At 45.7% G+C, this 25,810-nt stretch overlaps 2 protein-coding genes across 10 annotated transcripts in view; both read right to left on the bottom strand.

Moving 5' to 3' along the window:
- TPD52L2 (TPD52 like 2) overlaps nucleotides 1-7,764 on the bottom strand; it is a 29,267-nt gene extending 21,503 nt beyond the window's left edge. For 6 of the 9 annotated variants that reach the window (XM_061630959.1, XM_061630952.1, XM_061630960.1 and 3 more), the window contains exons 1-3: nucleotides 7,534-7,663; nucleotides 3,435-3,604; nucleotides 1,222-1,370 (exon numbers count right to left, since the gene is read on the bottom strand). In XM_061630959.1, the coding sequence (XP_061486943.1) occupies nucleotides 1,222-1,370; nucleotides 3,435-3,604; nucleotides 7,534-7,552 (338 nt within the window). In that variant the 5' untranslated portion in view covers nucleotides 7,553-7,663. The other 3 variants (XM_061630956.1, XM_061630957.1, XM_061630953.1) reach the window with 3 other exon arrangements.
- A 14,902-nt stretch (nucleotides 7,765-22,666) lies between these two features.
- Nucleotides 22,667-24,058, bottom strand: LOC133386553 (protein ABHD16B-like). The gene has a single exon (XM_061630227.1). It carries the CDS (start codon nucleotides 24,056-24,058, stop codon nucleotides 22,667-22,669), a length of 1,392 nt encoding a protein of 463 aa, XP_061486211.1.
- Nucleotides 24,059-25,810: the final 1,752 nt, after the last annotated feature.

Raw genomic sequence — 25,810 nt, 5'->3', positions numbered from 1 at the left:
CAGCTTTGGTGTTTGCAGACTTCCTCAGATACCTCTGAGAAGATTTATAATTTGTAACTATAAATCTATCCAAAATAAAGTCAGAGAATGTGGTGAGTGGAGTGGGAGGGACGGACACTGCTAAGCCAATTTCACATTACTCCTGATCATTGAGCAATTACAAGTCTTGGCAAGGAGCATTTTTTAAAAAAGAAAAACTCAGTGCTTGCAGTTGGAGGCACAGAGTGATCCAAGGAAGCACCCCACCCTCCTCACAAACTAGCAGGTGCTCAGGGCGTAATGGAGCCATCTGCCACAACTGGCAATGGGAGCCTCATGTAGGAATTCTTCCAGCCACCTCCCTGAAAAGCAGGTGACTGGATTTGACCCATAACAGGCTAAATCTGACAGGTGGGTGGAGCCACCCACCTCTCACTGACATCAAGTGATGGGGTGCTTTGAAGTCCTGACAATTATGGGGACTTCAAAACGCCACACAAGGCTGACCAGTGCTTTATTCATTTGTTGTTGTTGTTATGTGTCTCCAAGTCAGTTACAACTTATGGCAACCCTATGAATCAGTGCTTTATTTATTTTATTTATTATTTGACTTATATCCCACCCTTCCACCCGGCAGGAGCCTAGGGCGGCTTTGAGGTACTGGTCCGAGGTACTGGCAATCTGCTGATTGCCAGCGCTTCAAAGAGCTGAGCAGGGCCTCTCTGCAAGAAGCAAGAGGCTTGCAAGGAGCCCTGTCCAACTCTTTGCAAGCCCCTTCAAGCATCTGCTGGCATTCCCCATAGTAACACAGTCAACCAAGCTGGCTTGCTCTTAGCAAGCCTCCCTTGCCTATGCACAACCATACAGAACACACTTTAAGGCTCCCAAGTGGGTGTCAGCAGCCACATCCCCACCTGCTGTCACATGTGATCTCAGGTATGGGCAGGTGGGTGTGGTTTGGGGAAAACAGCCTCATGGGCCAAAGGTTCGCCACTCCTGTGGTAAAGGAAGAGAACTGCTTCAGGATCAGGAAGGATAAAGCCTCCTCGCTAAGATGGATGCTACATGGAGGATGCCTTTTCTTTTTATTTGACCAGATAACACTTTTCTGTGTTTTCTTTCGTTGCTGCTGTTGTTTGGTTGGTTAGAGCACACCTCACTTGGACACAACTATTAGCACACCTCACTTGGACAAACTATTTATGCAGGTTACAGTGGAAAAGCACCCTACGGTACACCTACGCATTGGAGACCTGGACATCATGCCAGCTCTTGGAGAGGTTTTGCTTCAGGCCATCCAGGGGGGTCAATCCTAGTTTTCTCTTCAATTCTCCGCAGTGCCTCTCTTTGGCAGCCAATACCTGGCGCAGGGTGCCAATTTCCTCTTCCACCTGCAAAGAGAGAGGCATTTGGGTTAGGGGCCCAAGTGTTGCAGGAGCAATTAGATAACAGTTCAACGCTGAAGGGCAGCAGTGACATCCTGGACTCCAAGAGAAGAGGCAACTTAACATTGTAACTTTTATATATATGCAACAAGGACCACAAAGTATTTTAAATCTATTAATGAACATCATTGCTTAACACGCTAAACATTTATTTATTTATTATTTGATTTATATCCCGCCCTTCCTCCCAGCAGGAACATCATTATTATTATTTATTACATTTCTATCCCGCCTTTCTTTTCATGACAGAAACCCAAAGCAGCTTACATAAGGTTCCCCAGGCGGTCTCCCATCCAGGCACTGACCAGACCTGACCCTGCTTAGCTTCAGCAGGGTGCTGGCCTCATGTGCCTTCAGACCATTGCCTGGGACTATGAGTTTCATTCAGCAACTGGGTGGTTGCGGCCATAATTGGGTTGCAGCCTGATGTGAGGTGTGTGGCAACAGGAGTACAACCAACACACAAATACTTGGTACAAAAGTGGGTCGCATAAAGATCAGTCCCAGGTCTGAAAAGGTTGAAGATTATTGATCTAGAGCAGAGGTGGCCAGAATGTAGGCCACAGTAGACTACCTAGTACTTGAAGGTTGCTGGGATTCTTGCCAGAATGCCAGACTAAATGGACCTTGATCTGATTAGGAATACACTCAAGTTCACAAGTGTACGCTCAGGGTCACTTCATACAGTGTAGTTATGCCAATTGCTAAGATATTATATGAGCATGTGCGTCTGCTTTTTCAGTTCACAACAGACTGGTGGACCATGAAGATTCTAATTAAAAGTAAGTAGACTGTTCAAGGCTTATGTCAGCCCACCTCTTGAAAGATAATGATGGATTAGGAGTTTCCTCACCACATTTTGTAGTATCGACTTTATAATGGTCATCTGCTACAGCAACAATCCTGACAGATACATTCGTATGGACAAAGCTCCCTCCGTTTTTGCTGACAAGTTTGACAGGCAGGCCATATACAGACCTGCAGGGCGATCTGTGGTATTCAGCCCAATCAGGAGAAAGAAAATATCCAAGTGCTGTAATGTGTGAACATTGGGCTTCACATTATTATACATCAGTGATCTACAAGTTTCCAGCCTTCAAGGAACTCTTTCCACAATCATTTGTCTTCAGAGCAATCTGTGTTGCAGAAGGGTCTTGGGAGTTTTTCAGGACATACCATTTCAGCTTAGGTCTGGCCAGTGCTCTATATGTGACTTTACCACTATCCCACAGAAGCCAAGCCCACCAGATAGAATCCACCTAGTGTGGTCCTGAGGCTTCAAATTGAAGAGAAAGTTTTAAAAATGGGCAGCATTCAGCCATCTTTCATTACTAAGCGACTACAGGGCTCCTAAGGGACAGAGTTTGAAAAACAGTCCTACATCCCAATCCTAGACAATGAACAAGTCCTATATTACAGAGGTGACCTATTGCCAAATTCCAGCATAGTGACTAGAACGCTAGGACATAAAAACGGGGAGACTTTTTCACATCCTCACACAGCCATGAAGCTCACTGAGTGAGCTCACATCTCACCCCAACTCACCTCTCAGGGTTGCTTTGAGGTTAAACCATTGCAGTATCCGCCACCCTGAGCTTCTCAGAGAAAGGACAAAAACACCATAAAGAGATATTTGATTTCCCAGGTAATGCTTTTCCTCATGTAATAAATCCTTCAAATGTCCCAACACTGTGCGGACTCTTCCACAAAGGAGGAACTACAAAGTTACGCCAGGCACTTCAGAAGTTCAGGTCTGTGGTCTCACTTCTTTAGAGCTGCGGAGCATAACTGCATTTTATGCATTTTAATCTACTGTAATGTTTTGTGTTTTTATTGTGTATTTTATTATGTATGTATGCATTTTTATTGTAGCCGCCCTGAGTGCCCTATTGTAGGGTAGAAGGGCGGGATAGGAATATTTTAAATAAATAAACAGATAAGAACGATCTGGTCTCCCAGCAGCAATACAGATAACAAAGAAATGCCTACTGGCAATTAAGGCACCTTTACCTTGGCCAGCTCAGCCCTCAGCTCGTCTTCCTCAGCTTCAGTGAGCCCATTGTAGGCCGAGGCCCTTGAAGGAGGAGCAGCCGTGGCGGCGGCGCTGCTGGCGTTATCCACAGGCACATCTGTCATTGTATCCGACAGCAGACCTTTGTTGGGAGAGTTAAGGTTGATATCTGTCACAGACAAGAAGCAAACCAGGGGAAAAGGATAAGCAGCTGAAAGGCAAAGCATGTTAGACAGAGAAGAGAGAGAGGGGAACAGAACATTCTGAATCAGGCCCTGCCCAGCAGACCTGCAGAAGCATTATTTGCATTATCAAGAGCTATAGGCGCAACTGCCCAAAAGCTACGTTCATAACAGGCTCAAACAACAACTCTGCACCATCTGCTATCCCTGGAGAGAAAGGATCTTCACTTCCCCTCTGGCTAACATGTTTGGGAGTGGTAATCTGGTGATTTCTCAGTCTCTCTGCAAGAAGAGCAGGTAACTTGACGTTGCCTCACAATAATCCAGCAACAACCCAGGTTTGCCAGAGCATATATAGGAACACAGGGAATTGGCTTATACCGAGACAGACTACTGGTCCATCTAGCACAGTATTATCTACACTGGTCAGCAGCGGCTCTCCAGGGTTTCAGGAGCTGGAAATTCCCAGCCTACCTAGAGATGCCAGGAATTGAACCTGGGACCTTGAGCATGCAAAACACGTGCTCCACCACTGACCTACGGGCCTTTCCCTTTGCATACCCTCCTTGACAGGGACCATAGTCAATGTTGGCCCTCTGACGATTGCATCTGCATAAAACACACGTTCTCACATCAACAATCTATTTGAATGTGTGACTCTTAACAATCATAAGCAGGTAAGTGAGGAGCAGCCCAGATGTTTCAACCGCTCCTGTGCACTCCCCCTCCAAAAAAGGGATGGGCCTATCAAGGCCATGAGAATGCCTGTTGCTTAATGTTATCTATACTGGAAATGTGCCAAGGGATTTGGCGGCAGTGCTGCTGCAGGCCTAACATTCTAGAGTGGTGGAGCAAACAGCTGCTGGCTGAGCGACTCAGATTCTAAAAGTGTGGGGCTACACAGAAGGGTCTCTGGTTGCTTGCTTGCTTAGCATACACTTTTGGGGCTTGGGGGCAGGGGAAACAGCCGGGGAGGCACCCAAGCAGACTGCGATTTGAAAGAGGCAGAGAAGTTAAAATTTGTAAAATCCAAAGTTCACCGAGAAGACTTGGCTAAATTGCTAACTCTCCAGCTAGCTTTCCTCATTGTTTTGGGCCAAAGCTATAAGCGGCTTTGCTCCTTCCTTGGATAATGGGCTGGATACAAATGTAATACATGAATAAATGAAGCTAACCTCACTATGACCTCACTGTGGGAGCACTAACTGTATCCCAAGCAGATGGCTGGCATGCTAGACTGAAGTAGGCCATCCTAGGTCCATTAGTCACAAAAAAGTGTAGTAGGCAAGCTTCAGGAATCCTTCCAATCCTGCTGACAAGGCTAAGTCTTTGGCAACTGCAATGACAGCCTCTAGGGCAGGGGTGGGGAACCTGTGGCCCTCCAAATCATCTCAAGCGAGCATGGCTAACAGTCAGGGATGGATAGGAAATGGAGTCCAGAAACATGTGCTCCCATCCCAGATTTAGGGATTACAAGCTGCCTACATCAGACATTCTCTGTCTTTACCCCTCAAAAGGCTGCCTACTATGATCTGCAGAACTCTGCATCCAAGCCTGCAGATGGGATAGCAGCTGCACTTTCAAAGATGCAAGGAGACACACAGACACGTTAGTTGAGCAAACTAAACATCACAACACACATGACTGCGTACAACTTCTCAGTAGTAGACAAGACTCAAGAGCTTATGGAAGCGTGTCAGAAAGTAATGCAACTGCTTTGAGAAACAGAGGAGAGTCACATAGACTGACGCTTTCATAGTCTTTGCTAGTATCAAAGCCAAACCACTCAACAAAAATGAAAGCAGAGAATCTATAGCAGCCCAAAGCTATATAACACTTTGATCTCAAGCTAACCCAGTTATGACTATGACGGGTTGCTCAAATTCTGCATTCAGCCTCTTAGAATTCTACTACGGTCTCTCCTTGCCCAAGCCCCTTGATAGCAAATCTGTGGGGCTCCCCAGTTAAGGTACAGCATAAGATCAAAGCCCTGATCCAACCACCTCAAAGACGCCACCACAACCGAAGCATCACTTTTCACCACCACCCACAAATAAGACTTGCTGTGCTTCCAGATTCTTCCCTGCAATCAAAGCTTAACATTTTTGGTCTCCTAGTCCCCATAGTCACCCTGGGAACTAATCTCCCCACCTACCTAGTCTCCAACAACCAAGCCCATCCAACATTGCCCCTCACCAGCCACAGGCCTCGTGATGGTCCAAGCCTCAGTATCGAGGCACCCCCATCCTCAAGCATGTGCCCCGCCCCTTGCAAGGCAGACTTCTAGCCTACCACCCTAAGCTCCAGCAAGGCCTAGGTTGCCTCCCTCAACCCCTCACATAGCTTGTCTGCTTCTCCCCTGCTCTCATTACACAGACTCGGCTTCCTAGTCTAACCTGCACACCACTTCACCAGCCCTCCCAGCATTTCAAATTGCACACTCACGTTTACACACCCACACCCATCATCCTCTAGGTCTAAGTCAACAGCCCCTCCCCTCAACTGTGCCCCACCCTGACAACTTCTGCATGTAAACTCCCTGCCCTCCTAAGAACCCCCTTCCTGCTTCCCATTTCACACACCCTAACCCAGCCCACCTGAACAGCAAACGTTCCTGCTACAGCGGATTTAGAGGTAGGCCTAGTTCTTTCCCTGGAGATGGGCTTATTTTTATTTATTAAGCTGAAAGAGGAGAGTTATCATTTACTTAAATGTTTTACCCACCCTTCACCATCAGGTCCTAGGGCAGGTTACAACAACTTAAAATATGAAAAACAATTTAAAACAAATTATAGTCAGAAGAATAGGCTCTATCCAGTGGTGTTAAAGGTCAGGATAAAGAGGTGCATCACCAGCATATGTCAGTAACTATATCACGAAGGTACCAGAAGTACCTCCATCAGGAGGGAATTGCACAACTTAGGGGCTGCCACAGAGAATGCCCCCTCCCAGGTCACAAGCTTTTAAACCTCTGAAGACGGTGGAACTACCAAGAGGACCCTCTCTTCTGACCTCACAGGGCAAGCATGGGGAACCTTTGGCCTTCCAACGTTGCAGAACTACAACTCCTATCATCCCTGGCCATTGACCGTGCTTGCTGAGGCTGACGGGAGCTGCTCAGCAATATCTAGAGGATCAAAGGTTCCCCCACACGTGGTATAAACAGTAACAGGGGCATCTTTAGGGCAGTTATCCTTCTAAAGCCGCCTCCATTTAAACTTAAAAAAAAAAAATAACTAAGCTAACTACAGAACTCATGTACACAAGCCCTAACAGAAAACCTGATCAGATCGGCGTAGTAGAGCCACATTTAAAGCCAATGAAACCACCTGCAATATTTCAAGCTCCCTAGCTAGTTAAAACCACAGCATCTTTTTTACTCCAAGGCCGAAAAAAAATCCCTTCAATCCCCATTTACGCTGGCAAAAAAAGGGACCATCTGCAGCACCCCTAGAAGAGAATCCCCTAATCATAGGGCCATCACGAAGATAGCCCTCTCTCACACACACACATATACTTGCCATCGGGCACCACTTCAAGCTGCAAGCGGAAACCCAAATAATTCCTACACACACACACAGAAACAGATGGGTGGGAAAGAGAGAATCAATTTTTTGGCACACAAAAATGTATTGCACTTAGAAATCTAGTAGCCCGGGAGAAGGCTGGGCTAGAAACCTTCTCCCCGATATGCTAGCTTTCTACATGCAGGGAGTTGTTTACTTTTACGGAGTCGGGCACTCATAAGCTCCCCACCACCCCCTACAGTCCGAAGGGACCCAACCTGAGAGAAAGCCAGAGGCAGGACACCTCCCCTGCCCCCGAGGCCTGGTCTAAGGTCCCCTCCCGGGCCCCACGGCGGCCTCCCAAGGGCGAGGAGGCCGCTCTTCCCCGCCTCCGCTTCCTCACCCCCTACCCTGGCTGGCGCTCTCCATCTCGCCCGGAGGCCGCTGCGCAGCTACGGAAAAGCAAGCAAAGCGGCGGCAGCGGCGGCTCCTCGCTTGACGGCGCGACGTCAGACACCTCCCGCTCTCCCCCCTCCACGCACTCACTTCCTTCCCCCCAGGAAGGCGCAGTTGCCGACGTCAACAACAGGCGCCGGTCCTAGAGGAGTAAAAGGGCACAAGCACACCGCCCTCACTTCCGAGTCCCGATTCATCCCTCTATAAATGAGATTGGGGAGGGTGGGGCGTGAGAAGAGAATTATTCGCGTGAGTCTGGACGCTGGTTGCTTTTTTCGCACTTGCTAAGAATGTCATCCTTGTCCAGAGTCTTCTCTCTTTTTTCTTGTTTTGGGGGTGGGAGAAAAAAGGGGCTAGTTCAAAGCACGATAAGAAAAGTAAAAAAAAGGCAACACCAGCCGATCTATACCTGCTTCAGATGTACTTAAGGATCAGTGTAAAATCTGAAATAGGAATAGTATTTGTGCATTGATTTGTAGATGTTTTTACCACTCAGTCTACACGCTTGCGCAGTACGACCTGCAGTCGGGATCCGGAAGTGTCAGGCAAACTCGTTTGAGCCTGTGCCCCTTTGATGTTGCTGTTCTGCTGCAGAACAAAGAGGTTCAATCGCAACATTGTGCCCCTGATTCTAGGCGTTGTGTTGAAGACGCCGTCCTGGATGCGGTTTTCAGGGGGTGACCGAAAGCTTAGTCTGCGGTTACTTACTCATTTTAGGGTTGCCAGGTTCAGGGCCTGAGACTGATCCTGTATCTTTAGGAGAAGAGGAAATGAGCCAAGTGCAGATGTTCTTGCAACACTGTGATGAGAAAAAAACACAAGGTGGAATTCTCCCTTCCCCTTGCACAACTTTTAAAGAGGTCTTCTGCATCTTTAAAAGTTGTGCAGGGGGAAGGGAGAATTCCACCTTGTGGTTTTTCCCATTACAGGGTTGCAAGAACACCTGCACTTGGCTGACTTTCTCTTCTCCTAAAGATACAGGATCAGTCTCAGGCCCTGAACCTGGCAACCCTAACTCATTTATATGTATGTTGTTGCTGTTGTTATGCGCCTTTAAGTCGATTATGACTTACGGCGACCCTATGAATCGGTGACCTCCAGTAGCATCTGTCATGAACCACCCTGTTCAGATCTTGGAAGTTCAGGTCTGTGGCTTCCTTTATGTAATCTATCCATCTCTTGTTTGGTCTGCCTCTTTTTCTACTCCCTTCTGTTTTCCCAACATTATTATCTTTTCTAGTGAATCATTTCTTCTCATGATGTGTCCAAAGTATGATAACTTCAGTTTCATCATTTTAACTTCTAATGATAATTCTGGTTTAATTTGTTCTAAAACCCAATTATTTGTCATTTTTGCGGTCCATAGTATACACAAAGCTCTCCTCCAACACCACATTTCAAATGAGTTGATTTTTCTAGTTATATGTATATTGACTCTTATTGGCATCATAGGGCAATGTGTTTGGACAATAGGTGTGTTCACACATTACATCCAAGGCCTCCACAGTCTGTACCTATGTACACAGTAGTTGAGCTGTACACTCATAGGGTTATTCACGCATAATGTTCAACAAGTGTACAGTCTGTCCACACCTGTGTACGCAATAGTTGATCTGCACAAATTGGCAAGACCTCTCCAAACTGAGTGAATGGGTGGAAAAATGGCAAATGCAATTCAATATAAACAAGTGTAAAATTATGCATATTGGAGCAAAAAATCTTATTTTCACATATACACTCATGGGGTCTGAACTGGCGGTGACCGACCAGGAGAGAGACCTCCGGGTTGTAGTGGACAGCACGATGAAAATGTCGACCCACTGTGCGGCAGCTGTGAAAAAGGCAAATTCCATGCTAGGGATAATTAGGAAAGGTATTGAAAATAAAACAGCCGATATCATAATGCCGTTGTATAAATCTATGGTGCGGCCACATTTGGAATACTGTGTACAGTTCTGGTCACCTCATCTCAAAAAGGATATTATAGAGTTGGAAAAGGTTCAGAAGAGGACAACCAGAATGATCAAGGGGATGGAGTGACTCCCTTATGAGGAAAGGTTGCAGCATTTGGGGCTTTTTAGTTTAGAGAAAAGGCGGGTCAGAGGAGACATGATAGAAGTGTATAAAATTATGCATGGCATTGAGAAAGTGGATAGAGAAAAGCTTTTCTCCCTCTCTCATAATACTAGAACTCGTGGACATTCAAAGAAGCTGAATGTTGGAAGATTCAGGACAGACAAAAGGAAGTACTTCTTTACTCAGCGCATAGTTAAACTATGGAATTTGCTCCCACAAGACGCAGTAATGCCCACCAGCTTGGATGACTTTAAAAGAAGATTAGACAAATTCACGGAGGACAGGGCTATCAATGGCTACTTAGCCATGATGGCTGTGCTGTGCCACCCTAGTCAGAGGCAGTATGCTTCTGAAAACCAGTTGCCGGAAGCCTCAAGATGGGAGAGTGTTCTTGCACTCAGGTCCTGTTTGCAGGTTTCCCCCAGGCACCTGGTTGGCCACTGTGAGAACAGGATGCTGGACTAGATGGGCCACTGGCCTGATCCAGCAGGCTCTTCTTATGTTCTTAAGTGTACACTCTTCTGCTTGTTCCAGTGTACAAACAAGGCTAATATCTTAAACTGCACACCCTACCCCACCCAAAAAAAGGGCTGGGCCACTGCTGTGGTGGCTGAGTGCCTCATAAGGAACAGTCTCCTGGTGTGGATGGTTTTATTTGGGGAGGGAAAAAGTCCACCCATAATAAAGCGCTTTTGACTACAGAAAATTCTTGCGCATCTTGAAAGGGGAGAATCTCCTTGCCGTGCAGACCCACCCAACATTGGGAAGCCCAAATCTTACCTTGGAGTACAGAGGCATATAAATTTTAGTTCCTTATTTAGGCTGATTATGCAGATCTGTTTCAAACTTTCAAAACGGGGACTGGGAACAAGTAAGCAACCTGAGCATTGTGTTTTTCCATCCTAGAGCAGGGATAGCCGACATGGTCCACCACCACCACCCATGTTGTTGGACTGTAGGTCCCACCATCCCTCTTCATTGGCCATGCTGGCTGGGACTGATGGGAGTAGCAGTCCACCAATACCTAGAGGGCACCACATTGGCTACCCCTGCCACAGAGAATCGTGCTCAACCGTGTGACTCTCTTCTTTAGGGGTTTTTGCATCCGGATGCCACAGATATGAATGGGGATAAAGGCAGAGATATAAGGCATTTCTAGACACTACCGTGGATTCTCAGGGAGATCTCCCACACATAACCCCGAAACAATAATTCCATTCAGAACATTGCAGGGAGGACTTAACAAATAAATAAAATATCAGTTGTCTAATTTTCTAAGGCCAGGGTAACATCAAAGAAAAAAGGGAATGCAGGAAGACAAGAAATGCAAGAAAAGAGAGGAGTGTAATTATCTGGGGCATGGGGGATCATAGACCACTTTTTTTTTTGGCAGCAGGGTCCCTACATGCAAGCCAATCAGCATGAAATGGGAGCATGTTAGCCACTGAGAAGAGTGTTCTCACTCAGCTTACAAAATGTTTCCTTGTCCTCCGTTTCTGATTGGAGCCAATCAAAGTAAAAGGAGGTGAGTCAGTCACTGAGAAGACCCTTCTCAGTAGCTAACACATGCCTTCCTTTTCATGCTGATCGGCTCCTAGGATAAGTGAGCTTCATGGCAAAGCACCTTGGTCTCCCAAATCCTAGTCCCACATTTGGCTTCATTTCAGAATTCTTAAAATCAAAGCGCTTCTGGTAACGTTTAGCCCCCAGAGAGAGGAATCGGGGGGGGGGAGTCTATGCACACAGCAGTGTTATTCTGATTGTATAATTTTGTAATTGCGGAAGAGACAGTGAATCCTGGGGGCATGGTGTGACTATCATGAAAGGACCCTGTACTTTGGAATTTGCCACTACAGTACTGGCTCTAGATATGTAGAAGTGTGCCATATTAAACCCAACACATTTCAGATTGAATTCTTCTTCTTTAACACACTTGGGTGCAATCAATTTCAGTCAACTTCAAAATCCACAGATGAGCAATACCTATACTGGGGCCAGGTAAAAGTGCGGCAAGCTCCCAAGTTCTCCAGAACTCTTCATCAGGCAAGATGTTACACAACAGAGGAGGTGAGGGTACCAGATAGGCTGATGTTTGCTTAGAATTAAGTCCCACTGAATTGAATGGGACTTACTCCCTAGTACAGCCTTTGCCAACCTGGTGCCCTTCAAATGTTTTGGACTACAACTCCCATTAAGATGTGAACATCCTGAGGGCATCAGGTTCATAGAATCATAGAATAGTAGAGTTGGAAGGGGCCTATAAGGCCATCAAGTCCAACCCCCTGCACAATGCAGGAATCCAAATCAAAGCATTCCTGACAGAGACTGGCAAAGGCTGCCTCAGCAAAGTCACATCCACACCATACATCCAAAGGACACTTAACCCACATTTAAAATTGAGAGTACTTCTTCACACAGTGCACAGTGAAACTATGGAATTCGCCCCCACAGGAGGCAGGAAGGGCCACCAGCTTGGAGGGCTTTAAAGACTGGGCAAATTCATAGACGATAAGGCTAACAATGCCTACTAGCCATGATGGTAATGCTCTCCCTCCAAAGTCGGAGGCTATATGCTTCTGAATACCAGTTGCTGGAAACTGCAAGGAGGGGAGAGTGCTCTTGCACTCAGGTCCTGCTTGTGGGCTTCCCATGGGCATCCGGTTGTCCACTGTGAGAACAGGATGCTGGACCAAATGGGCCACTGGCCTGATCTAGCAGGCTCTTCATATGTTCTTAATTCACATATAGGGTTGCCAGGGTCATGGCCTGAGACTGATCCTGTATCTTTAGGAGAAGAGAAAGTCAGCCAAGTGCAGGTGTTCTTGGAACTCTGTAATGGGAAAAACCACAAGGTGGAATTCTCCCTTCTCCCTGCACAACTTTTAAAGATACAGAAGACCTCTTGGTTGCCACTAGGACCAGCCTCTAAGAGGTCTTCTGTATCTTTAAAAGTTGTGCAAGGGGAAGGGAGAATTCCACCTTGTGGTTTTTCTCATCACAGTGTTGCAAGAACACCTGCACTTGGCTGACTCTCTCTTCTCCTAAAGATACAGGATCAATTTCAGGCTCTGAACCTGGCAACCCTAGTATGCACTTTTGATCATTTATTTAAATTTCCTGTATGTCCACACTCACATACTGAACCGCAAGCGCAGCCCTCATTGTGCATGCTCAAATCTCCGTGTTTCTGCACAATGTAATTACATCGTTCTCCTAAAGATACAGGATCAGTCTCAGGCCCTGAACCTGGCAACCCTATCCACATAGCTTCCATCAAAGAATCCTGGGAACAGTAGTTTACCCCCCCAATCCTTAACAAACTACAGTTCCCAGGACTCTTTGGGGGAAGCTATGTGCTTTCAATGTATAATGTGGGTGTGACAGTGTGATTTGGATTGGAAACTTCCCCTCCCGTCTCCTTCCTTCAGTCTGTTATGTCTTCCTTTGGGCAGCAGGTGGAAGTATCAGCCCAGGTATTCCTCCTGCCCAAGGCCTGTTTTTTAATCTCTCTGCATTCACTCACCTTGATCTAGCACTCTGGCAGGAACTAGAAGTGAACAATGTTGTGGAAACGAGCAGCAAGGTGTGAGTCAATGGAAAAATAATTTCTCACGTTGCAGCTGTGGCTCAGACAATAAACTTAAGTTAACCTCTTTTAAAGGGATTTCTGGGGAAATTATTCTGAGATTCCATTTCTACTTTCAGGGATGTCTGCACAGCACAGTAAGGGACTTTCTGTGCAGGAATCAGGCCTATAGTGTGGTGGCACCTATCCTTTGGAATTCCCTCCCGTTAAACAGGTCTGTCTCTGTATTGTCTTTCTGGTGCCTACTGAAGACCTTCCTTCTTCAACAGGCTTTTTAAGCTGAGATCCTTTATCCCAGTCTGCATTGGTATTGGAACTATTTTTTAAATGTTGACTGGCAAGATTCACAAAACGGAGTTTTCCTTTCCCCTGCCTCACTCAGCCTAATCTGCAGTGCTGCTTGTCACAAGGGATAGGCGCTGCTGGTTTTGTAGCCTAGACCTTCATCTGCAAGTCTTGAGGGACACACAGGTGGGGCCACATAACAGTGACAGCACATGCGGAAGGTCTCTGTTTCAGTCCCTTGGCATCTCCAGTTAAAAGGTGACAAGTGATGAGGAAGACTGTTCTCTGCTTGAGACCTTAGGATGCTGCTGCCAGTCAGAGCAGACAAGGGATGGACCAATAGTCTAAAGCCGCTTTCTATGTTCCATTATAAAGCCTTGCTGTCAGCATCCTCTTGGCTTGCGACCACATGCCAGAGAGCATCGCTTTGGTCTAGGGATTGAAGGATCAGTCAATTTTAAGTTTCTCATTTTTTTCTAGTCTTAGATTCGATTCTCCACATTTCTGCAGCAATTTCCTCCTGAAAATCCTCATGAAAATTCTCCCAGCATTTTAGTGAGAAGAAACACATTCTTGTATGCCGTTTTGACTACTGTACATGTCAGAAAGCAATTTCTTATAATGTTATGCATTTTTGCATATTATCTTCCCTAAGGCACACTTTCCCCTAATACATGCATTTTTGCAAACACTGCTTAGTTGGAGAACTGCATTGCAAAGTTCGGATAAGTGAGAATTTTGAAGGATGGCTGTGTTCCGGTTCTCATGTCATTTTGAAAAGTGCAGATTTGATAAACTTGGCTTTAAATGTGAACTGAATTGAATTTCTCACCCATCCCTAGTTTGGTCCAAAGGAGGGTTCTGCATTCATGGAGTCTCAGAAGAACTCAATAATGCACTGTGAAGAATTCTCATCTACAATTGCCTGCCTGCTGGCCTCTAAAGGCTTTGGGAATCCATGGTTGATGATGCGGGTTTAGCAATCTCATGTTGGTCTTACTGTTGTTTAGATTTTGTACCTACCCTTCACTAATTACAGTCTAGAGAATAGGGTGGGTCATAAGCTCGGTTGCATATACACCATGTATTTAAAGTACATGGCTTTCCCCACAGCATCATGGGAACTGTAGTTTGTTAAGAATGCTGGGAACTGTGTACACAACCAGGGTAAAAAGAATACGCTAAGGCTGCAATCCAATACACACTTACCTGGGAGTAAGTCTCATTGAACCCAATGGAGCTTACTTCTGAGTAGACATGTGTTGGACTGCAGCCTAAGCAAGCAGATCTGGTGGCCACCAGGCCATGACTTAAGCAAGAGAATAACAACAACATGAAGCGTTCATATTCTCTCAGTAGCAGCCCTCTCACTTTGCATCTGCAATGTGAGGATAATAACACTGGCCTAACTTACAGGGCTGTTGTAAAGATTACTGAAATAATGTGCATGAAGTGCTTGGTGTTGTCAGTATTTTGCTATAATAGAAATTAGACCCACCCTCACACCTTCAAATTTACCTACTAGCTCACTGAATCTAACCTGACCCACTTCTATTCCCAAGCCTGGCTGGAAGCTCCACCTTATAATGCAGGAGCTCTCCCTGTAAACAAGAAACAAGCTAATTATGGGTCATTCGTGGGCAAGGAAATGCACTCTGCACATGCTCAGAGTCCCCCTTTTCTTATAACTTCTGCACAGGGCATTCAAAACTTTGCCTGAATTATGTGAAGTTTTGTCTGCATGGCCCCCTCCCCTCCTTTCCCAACGCAGAACTTCCAATGCCAAAAGCACGTGATCTTCCATACTTACTGGTCATGCTGGTGGTTTTTGAAAGAGAGAGACACCGTCGGATTGTCCCTCCAAGGGACAGAGGGCTGGCGATCCACATGTGTCCTCCACCTGGATGGGGGAAATAGAAATTCTGGGTTGGCAGCTTTCAGCTGTGACCAGTAGTGTAGTGGCAAATTCAGAAGTGCAGGGTCCCTTCATGTGAGTCGCAGCCATTTCCCTTCCCCTCCTTTTTAATTTTTTAGGAAGATTTTCATTTATTTATTTATTTTTGCTCTGGGACTTAGAATGCTTCCCTTTCCCCTTTCTTTAAACTTCCCAATGGAGCTGTAGTGGGGAACCTTTTCTGCCACCCAAGAGACATTCCATCAGGAGAAAGTGGCTGGGGGACGTGCATATCCCACAGTTGGTAGAGAAAGCAGCTGTGGGATTCCCTCCCCACAGAGGTGCGCATTGTGTATCTGATGATGCACTTCTTTACCCTGTCCCTTGATGCCCTGAGGCGTATTTTTCAAGATCCACCCTGTTCTGATCGTAAATGGTTTACTTGATTTTAAGTCTGTATTTTTATATTATTGTAACCTGCCCTGGGACCTTACGGTAATTGAGTAAGTAAGAAATCTGAATCAGTGGCTCCCAAACATTTTCCCCCACGGGCCACTTGAAAATGGCTGAGAGTCTTGGTGGGCCACTTAACGATTTTTTTTCTGCCTGTTGTAGCAATTGTAATGTCCTGAGCTAGATGCTCTGTTTTTCTTTTTTTATTGCTTCTTTTATTACTTATATATTGTATTTTATCTTATCATATTCTATAGAATTCAAATTGTAATAAAATGCAAGCTAAGCTACCCGGAGATCAACAACTAGATCTAGGGCCTTCTCGGTGGTGGCCCCCGAACTATGGAATGCCCTCCCAGACGAGATACGCCTGGCGCCTTCTTTGTTACCTTTCGGCGCCAGGTAAAAACTTAACTTTTCGCCCAGGCTTTTTAAACATTTTAAATTTAATTTTAAACCTAATATGGATTTTAATTTATAAACTCAATGGCAATTCTATTTTGGATTTTTATCATGTTTAATGTTTTTATAATTGTATTATATTTTTCACACTTGCTCATATTTTAATTGTGATTTTATTTGTTGTACACCGCCCTGAGAGCTTTCTGCTATAGGGCGGTCTAGAAATGTAATTAAATAAATAAATAAAAATAAAAATAAGAAATAAAATAAGCAATAAAATACAATTAAAAATCAATATGAATGTTTCATGCAATGGATGCGCTGCCTCTCATGTTCAACCGCAAACCCGCAGACACACTGTGGACCACCTGAATGAAACTCATGGTCCACTGGTGATCTGCAGACCAGAGTTTGGGAACCCCTGATCTAAATGGTGATAATGATGAAAATGGTATGTTCTTATTATCATCATGATTCTTTTTCACACACATACACCTGTGATGGGCCAGGCCCCATATTGGCTTTTATATGGCTCATATTGCTTTTATTTCTCCCAGAAGAGCCTGTCATTTTTGTTATATTCTTTTGTTTCATAGAGCAAAGAGCAGTCTCTCCTCTTTCCGTGTAAGTTTTAGTGAATCTTTTCTTAGATTCAGTTAATTGAGTACATGAATGAAATGGACTGCCTTCAAGTCAATCCTGACTTATGGCAACCCTATGAATAGGGTTTTCATGGTAAGCGGTATTCAGAGGGGGGTTACCATTGCCTTCCTCTGAGGCTGAGAGGCAGTGACTGGCACAAGGTCACTCAGTGCGCTTCATGGCTGTGTGGGGATTCGAACCTTGGTCTCCTAGGTCGTAGTCCAACACTCTAACCACTAGGCCACACTGGCTTCTCAACTGAGTACATAGAGAAAACATTTCTGGGAAAGATGCCAGTATGTCTGTCTGAGTGGATGGAATTCCTTAAAAGGCAGTGGATTGTCATGATTTCTGGAGGATTCAGGACAGTGGATTCAGGATCCCTTTAGTTATCTGAGAACATCAGACTGAGCAACCAGGTTGAGACACTAGATTAAGAAACTAGATGGAAGAACCAGTTTCTCTTGAATGCACACCTTCTGATAAGAAAGCATGTAAAAAGCCATGCCACTTGAGGTACTATACCAGTCTTTCTGGGAACTGGTCGAAGAACGGCAGGTGCAATGCTTTCCATCCATGTCACCCGCTGGTGAGAGATAATATTATATGATTATGTCCTGTTAAACTTTATAACTCTGGCTCTGTAGCAAGATTTTGAGTCTGGACTTTGTCCATTCAGATATTGTAATCTGAGAGATTTTGTACCTTCACGGTTTTATACTTTGATGTTAAGTGAATGTTTACAGCAACCTACTTTATGCTGATTTTGTATTCCTATTTTCTGATTCTGATATGATGGCTAGAGCCACCTAGAATGCATTTAATAAGTATAGTGTGCAAGACATTAATAACTAGCATATTAGAAGAACATTCTGCTGTCTGACTCATTTAATTTCCTGATACCTCCCAAGACCCAAGAATCCTTCGGTGGGGTCTCCAACTATTTAAATCTGCCTATTGTTGTTGGAAACCTGTGCGCTTAGGTGATCTAACGTCTAACATATAAGGACTCTGAATAGATACAGGTAAAATGGAGAAAGTAAGAACCCTCAATCCTGTGCATTCACAATAAAGGGGTAGTCTTGCTGGTTTAACACCTTTCTCATATTCTCATATACACAAACACTCTTCTAATGCTGTCTGCACACACCATACATTTAATTGAAAGCAAATCCCCCCCCCAAAAAAAATCCTGGGAACTGTGGTTTACTCCTCCCAGAGCTTCAATTCCCACAATTCTTAACAAACTACACTTTCCAGGATTCTTTGGAGCAGGAAGTGTTGGTCAGTGAAGCATGCTGTGAGACTCACAGACAGGGTTTTTAGCAGAGAGAGTGAAACCTGAAGCAGAAGGGTTAAGCTGTGAGAACAGAGCGCCAGGTTTGCCAAGGTCAGTAGCTGGCTGGGAAGCCTGATAAGGTGGGATGCTTGGAAAAACTCAGTGTGGGGGAAACGTCGTCTGTGAAGAGAACTGTGTCTAATGTCTTTGCCTAGTAAAGACTCTTACAAGAAACTTGCCTGGCCTGGCTTATTCCTGTTGTATACGACTCTTGGATTCCATCCTTGTATGATCTATACACGCACATGCAACAGGAGTTATGGGCCCAGCTTATCATACAAGGTAGCGGGTTCGAGAGCTGTTGACGTGACGTTGTTGCAGAGAGAAACAAAGTGCAAGTGAGAGGCAAGTAAGAGTGGGCAACATGGCTGTAAACCTGTTATCCAGGATGCCGATGGAGAGGCTGAATGCTGTAAACTACTCCAGCTGGAAATGGAGGATTAGAGCAGTTCTGATTAAAGAAGATTTGAATGATGTCGTAGAAAACCCCCCTCCGGCAGCTCCTTCAGCAGCGTGGTTGAAGAAAGATGAGAAAGCGAAGGCTTTTATTACTCTGGGGCTGTCTGATTCTCAACTGTTGCTGGTGAGTAATGAGCCGACAGCTAATCAGATGTGGGAGAAGCTAAGAGCAGCTCATGTGCAGCAAACTGCTGGGAGCAGGCTGTGTTTAGCACGGAAACTTTATCAGATGCGTTTTACAGATGAAGTGACTATGACAGAGCATCTGGCTGAATTTCGTAGATTAAATGCTGAGCTGCAAGATAGAGGAGTGCATCATAGTGACATTCAGATGGTCTATATACTGTTATCTTCATTTGATCAAAAATGGGACGTCACAGTCTCTAGTCTGGAAACTTTACCCGACGGACATCTGAATTTGGACTTTGTAGAACAGAAACTTCAACAAGAATGGAATAGAAGACAAGAGAATAAGAAAACAGAGTTAAAAGAGACTGTGGCTGTACAACAACAACAAAATCAAAGAAGCGGGCAAGAGAATAAAATATGTTATTTTTGTGGGTCCCGTGGACATATACAGAGACATTGTTTAAAGAAGAGGAATAACAGGGACTTTGAAAGTCAGAGAACAAGCGTGAACTTTGTTACTAAGGAGGACAATAAACTCATTAACTCTAAGTGGCTTCTCGACAGTGGAGCGTCTAATTGCCTAATCACAGACTCTAGTTTATTTTACACTTCAAAGCCGACGCAGGAGAAGATTTATCTGGCTGACGGATCGACTCAGGACGCGATTGCAAAAGGCACGCTCAGGTTATGTAATTTGGGAACTATATTAACAGATGTGTTATTGGTTTCTGGTTTAAAATATAACATTCTATCAGTAAGAAAATCGGCTCAAATAGGTTGTAAAGTTACATTTGAAGGGGATAGATGTTTTGTGAGAAAAGATGGTGAAATCTGTATGCAAGGGAAATTAGAGAATCAAATGTTTATGGTTGAGTGCAATCTTGATAAACACACGTGTGCTTGGATAGGAGTTAATAAAGATAAACATGATAATTGTTTTCATGAATGGCACAGAAAATTAGCACACGCACATTTCGAAAAGGTACAAAACACCCCAAAGCATAGTCAAGATTTGAAGTTAACACATTGTGAGCATGTGGATGAGTGTGAGGTATGCTATAAAACAAAAATGACTGTGACTCCGGTAAATAAGAGATGTGAACCACTGAACCCTATCAGCTCATACATGTGGATTTGGCTGGACCTTTCCAGTGCTCAAAAGGTGGAGCAAGGTTTTATTTAGTGATTGTGGATGACTTCTCCAGATTTACACATGTATTCTTATTGAAAAAGAAAAGTGAAGCAGAAGAGAAATTGAAGGCATTTATACAGAGGACAGAGACACAATATGGGGTTGTTATCAAAAATATCAAATCAGATCAAAGTGGAGAATTTACCAGTAATTCATTTAAAACATATTTGGAAAAGAAGGGAATAATACAGAGTCTTACTGCTCCCTTCAGCCCGTCCTCCAACGGAACTGCAGAGAGGAGGAACCGGTCATTGCAGGATTCAATGAGAGCCATGCTAGCAGATGCAGATATGAATAACACTTATTGGGGTGAATGTATTCTGTACACTGTTTATATTCAGAACCGCCTTATGCACAGAACAATAGGCATGTCTCCCTATGAGAAACTGACTGGAAGAAAACCCAGGGTGAAACACATAGAACGTTTTGGGGCAAAATGCTGGGTACATGTTGCAAAACAGAAAAGGCATGGTAAATTAGGCTCAAGAGCTCAGGCAGGACGCATTTTGGGATTTCAGAATTCATACTATAGAGTTTGGTTGCCTGAGAAACAACAAGTAGTGCTAAGCAGAAGCATAAAGGTGATAGATAAACCTTGGAGAGACAGTCAAACAGTTATCCTAGATAGTGCAAGCAAGCAGGAAGCAGCAGATGTTCCTTTTGGGCAGCAAATTCCATTAAGAACTGCATTGACTGATCTAATACACGGCGGCAAACGTACTGTAAAAAGGCTGAGAAGTGAAGACATGGCAATGCAAGATACAGAAATGCCAAGTACCAGTGCAGGAACAGGTGCAGGTCCAAGTAAAATAGAAAGTGAGGAAGAAATGGAAATAGATAATGTTAGAAGATCAGAAAGAAAAACGAAAGGTCAACCACCTCAGAGATTCACATTTAATGTTACACAACAGAATAATGAAACAGATACATATCCAGTAGAATGGGAAAAAGAAGGACCAATAGATAAAGAAACAATGGATCTCATGTGGAAGTTTTGTGTTGAGGAATGAAATATAAATGTATTATCAAATGAAAGTGAACAAAAATGACTCTGTGAAACTTGTGTGAATAAAGAAATAAAGAAACAAGAACTGAACTGAAAATGTAAATAGAAACTGTAAGAAAACAAACCATGTACTGATATGTATTGTAATGAAAAGTTAATATTGTAGAAATGTAATGATGAACAATGAAGTTTTGTAATCTGTGAGTCTCAGGTGGGGGCTGTTGGTCAGTGAAGCATGCTGTGAGACTCACAGACAGGGTTTTTAGCAGAGAGAGTGAAACCTGAAGCAGAAGGGTTAAGCTGTGAGAACAGAGCGCCAGGTTTGCCAAGGTCAGTAGCTGGCTGGGAAGCCTGATAAGGTGGGATGCTTGGAAAAACTCAGTGTGGGGGAAACGTCGTCTGTGAAGAGAACTGTGTCTAATGTCTTTGCCTAGTAAAGACTCTTACAAGAAACTTGCCTGGCCTGGCTTATTCCTGTTCTATACGACTCTTGGATTCCATCCTTGTATGATCTATACACGCACACGCAACAGGAAAAATGTGCTTTAAATGTAAGCAGCCTCAATCACACTACATTATTGCATACACATACGAGACACACACGTAGAGCCCACCTGTGCTCCCCTTTCTCAACACACAGCTCAGAAGTGTTACATAGTCCCTGATAGAGGAAGGGAGTGGTCTTTTCATGGGCAGCTTGCTTTACTTGCATGCTCCACTCCCTGTGGTCATACACACACATTCACACGGCATGCTGACTGGAGATGATCGCATAGCATTGGGGGAAAGGGGGCTGCAACGAGGGTCCTCCTGGATATTCAGACATGGGTACTGTGAAGCCCCCATGTAAGTGGCTCTCCTAAGCCCTCCCCAGATTTTGACCTCCCTTTGGAAGCCAACTGAAAACACCCATCTCAGTATAGGCTGTGGGGACACTAGTTGCTTGAAAAACAGCACAGATAGTTTTCCTGGCTGAGTTTTGAAGCAACTCTGTCCCCTGTTGGCCACACCTCCCTTCCCCACTGCTGACTTCAGACCTTTCAAGACCACCCACAGCAAGTTGTCGGGCCAATCGCTGCCTCTGCCTGAGCAAAGTATTTCCATTGGCCACACCTGGAAGACAAACAGGTCGATCTGCCGATCAGCTGCGAAATCTGCCTGAAGCTGATCTGACCTGACCAGGGTTTTAGTGTAAAAAGGGGCGGAGTCTGGCATCATGTGCCCCCATTTTCAGAAAGGAGAGAGGGAGATGGCCTGGAACTGGCACAACAGTAAATGTGACTCCACCCTGAGTTATAAAGCAAACAAATGTGGGGGAACCTTAGGAGGACTCCACCCTCATACAGACATATGAGCCTTCTGGATCAGGCCAGGAGGCCATCTGGTCCAGCTCAGAAGCACATGTAGCACAAAAGAGCTGTTAGTTAGCAACTGTGTGTATTTCATAAAGTTGATCTCTTTCCTCCCTCCCTCCCCGCCCCCTCCCAACTCAAAAGGAATCAACAGAGTACATCATTACTGGAAAAAGACAATATGGGCAACCAATTAAGTTTTCCAAGCCCTCTCTTTGTCATTCTTTCTTTCTGCATCTCTCTCTCCCAGTTCCCAGCTCCTCAGCGCCCTGCTATAACTTCCAGGGCATCTGGAAGTCATCGGGCTTGAGGAGCGACCAGTGTGTAGCCTCCACATTCTTCATGTGCTTCTTGGCTAAAAAGACAGCTATCTGCTGCTTCTCCCTGCGGGCCACGTGCTTCCCGATCCTCCAAGGGAAGTGGCTTCCGCGCCCAAGGCTGGATTTGTACTTCTGTAGCTCCTTGACGCACCACTCGTCGTTTATTTTGTAGCGCTTGTAGATGGCCGCCTCCTGTTTGGGGCTGGCGGCCCTCAGCCAGTCATGGACAGCTTCCAGCCCTTCTCGGGACATGATGTCAGGGTAACGGTGCTCCAGCAGCTGCACCAGGAGCTCGTTGGCCCTGTTGCACCTGAGATTGGCTATCTGGTCCTCGAGACCAAACGGGCAGGTGGTGATGACCTCGTCCTTGGTCCTCCGGATGAGCAAGACAGGCCCTAGGTATTTGCACAACTGTTCCCCCACGTTGAGGTTGAAGTGCTCCTTCACTGTCCGCACCACCAGCTTCTTCCAGCTCTTGGGCATAACGTTCAGGGCCAAGGGGAGCAGGTCGTCAAAAGTGGCATCCAGGACCAAGGCGCCCAGCGAGGGGTAGGACATGGCAGCCCAGGTGGCTGAGTAGCCTCCCAGCGACCACCCGTACACAATGATGTCTTGTATCCTGAAGCCCAAGCGGCTCATTGCATATCGGATCACAACGTCTACCGCATTGGCGTCGTTCTCCGGGTAGGGCTGGCCTGTGCTGCCAGCAAAACCAGGGTGGTTCCAACCCAGCACTGAATACCCAGTCCTCAAGGGCGTGAAAAGGCAGCCCCACTGGTAGAAGCTGACGTTCCCCTCGCAGCAAACCACCAACCGGTTCCCTCGCTGTCCCGCTTGCCCTCTTGGCTTACTTCTCCTGTCCACAAACATGGTATCAATCTTGTTCCCATCCCGCGCCACCAGCTTGGCACGTTTCCCGTTGTACTCCCCCAAGAGGCGAGCCTGACCCTTGGCCAGGATGGGCAACAGGGCTTGGTTGAGGAGGAACACAGAGCCAGGGTACAGCAGCCAGCGGCCTAGCGAATGGGCCATGATGTAGCTAGCCAGCTGGCTGGGCATTTGTTTGAACTTGCTGAGGAAGCTCCACCTTGAGTCTCTGTCTCCACAAGGCCCTGCTGCTAATGGCGACGCCTGTGGGCATGCTCCCGGTGCTGCTTTGACAAGGATCTGGCGGCCACCACCACACCCTCTGCTGCCGCCACTGTGGCTAGGCGGGCTGCTGTTGCCACTGGCCTCATCCCATCGGAATTCCACGGGCCAGTTGCCAAACTCAAAGTAGTAACTAGCCATGAAATAGGTTTTAAATATGTGGGCAAGAGCTTTTGGAAAACACAAGACACACATGAAGAGAGATAACGGTTATCTTCTAGGAGATGCATAAATTACATAAAAAGAGGCGAGGACAAGGAGATTCACCCCACGGCAGGTATTTCTGATGTCTCCAGAGCGGGACCTTCTTTGTTGATGTAGCTTTTACTTCATAGATGCATGATGTTGGCTTTGGAACAGATTGGAACATACCTCTTCGGCCATGGTGAACTGATTATGGATGCGTGTCCACTGGTGGCCTCAGCATCCCTAGTTCATCAGCAAGTGACACAATGTGTGATGTCAGCCTCCTTTGTGAGCATTTCATCAGAGGCTTGGGCTCAGAAGCCACCTGTCCAGGTGTTACAGATGTACCTTGAAAAGAGGACTCGCTGCAGTTATTGCTTCCGTGGAACGAGGGCAGCTTCCCTGCACACCTTCCTTGCTTTTCCAGCACTTTTGACGGATGTACTTATCAACAAAGCACATTACCTGCTATGTGCCTCCCCAATCTTCAGGCAGTCTGTCAGTGTTCTTCCTCCTTGCACTCCTCAAACCCCCCACCTCCAGTATTAGTTGGATATTTAAGCAGCCAAAAGTTCATTCCTGCCTTATTTCAGGGCAAGGGAGAGGAATGAGTGTGTGAATACTCTTTATTTTAACATCCCTCCACTTTCTATACAACACTTGTATGATTCAAGTTTGAAAACAATATGATCACGTGTTTAAACTCTGGAGAGGAGATGGGGGGGTTATGATGTCACAAAACAGCAGCCAATCAGCCAGAGTTCTGTTGCAAACTAGCACAACTTGGTTTGTGTCAGCTTGGCCTGAAGACGCCAAGGACATGGTGAGCGCATTTCCTAAAAACAGCATCTGGGTGTGTGTTTTTCGTAGTGTACATCTGTATGTACTCTTGATCACTTCTTTATATTTCCTGTATGTCCACACCCACATACTGAAACGCAAGCCCAACCCTCATTGTGCATGTTCAAATCTCCGTGTTTCTGCACAATGTAATTACATCGTCCTCCCAATATCAGCCACATCTGCACCTACATTTAAAGCGGTATTATATGACTTTCCCCAAAGAATCCTGGGAACTGCAGTTTGTTAAGGGTGCTGAGTGTTGCTAAGAGACCCCTATTCCATCTCCTCACAGAGCTGCAATTCCCAGAATTCCGTAGGAAGAGGGATTGATTGTTAACTTACTCAGAGAATTGTATATAAGGCAAATCGGGGTCTCCTAATAGCTCTCAGTACCCTTCACAAATGACAGTTTCCAGGATTCTTTGGGGGAAGCCATGACTATTAAAATGATATAATACTGCTTTAAATGTATAGTGCAGATGCAGGGCCAGGGGCAGACGGCAGCCAGGTCAGACCCTGGCCAAAGGCCCCTGTGGTGCCTGAAGGGCCCCTCCTTAGGGTGGGAGGGTAGCGCTTCTGTGGCAGCATCAACTTCTGACCCTCCCACAGATCACAGAGAGAGAACTGCCAGGCCCCTCCCTACAAACTGCGTGGGCCCACAACGCCTGTCCGCATGCCCCACCTACCTTTCCTGTTGTAGTGAATGCTGCACATGCATACCTGCCACCAACCAAGATCGCAGTGGAGGCTTCCCTAAGGGGCTGACGTCCCTGCCGCCATCTTGGTTGATGGCAGACATGTGCATGTGTAGCATAGCGCACGAGTGCCATCAACCAATATGGCCGTGGGAGCATCAGCCCCTTAGGGAAGCCCCTGGCGCCATCTTGGTTGATAACAGCTGTGTGCGTGCAGCATGCA

Source organism: Rhineura floridana, chromosome 6, assembly GCF_030035675.1.
Source record: "Rhineura floridana isolate rRhiFlo1 chromosome 6, rRhiFlo1.hap2, whole genome shotgun sequence".
Lineage (NCBI taxonomy): Eukaryota > Metazoa > Chordata > Lepidosauria > Squamata > Rhineuridae > Rhineura > Rhineura floridana.
Note: the sequence above shows the minus strand (reverse complement) of the source record. Positions and strands in the feature narration are given on the sequence as shown.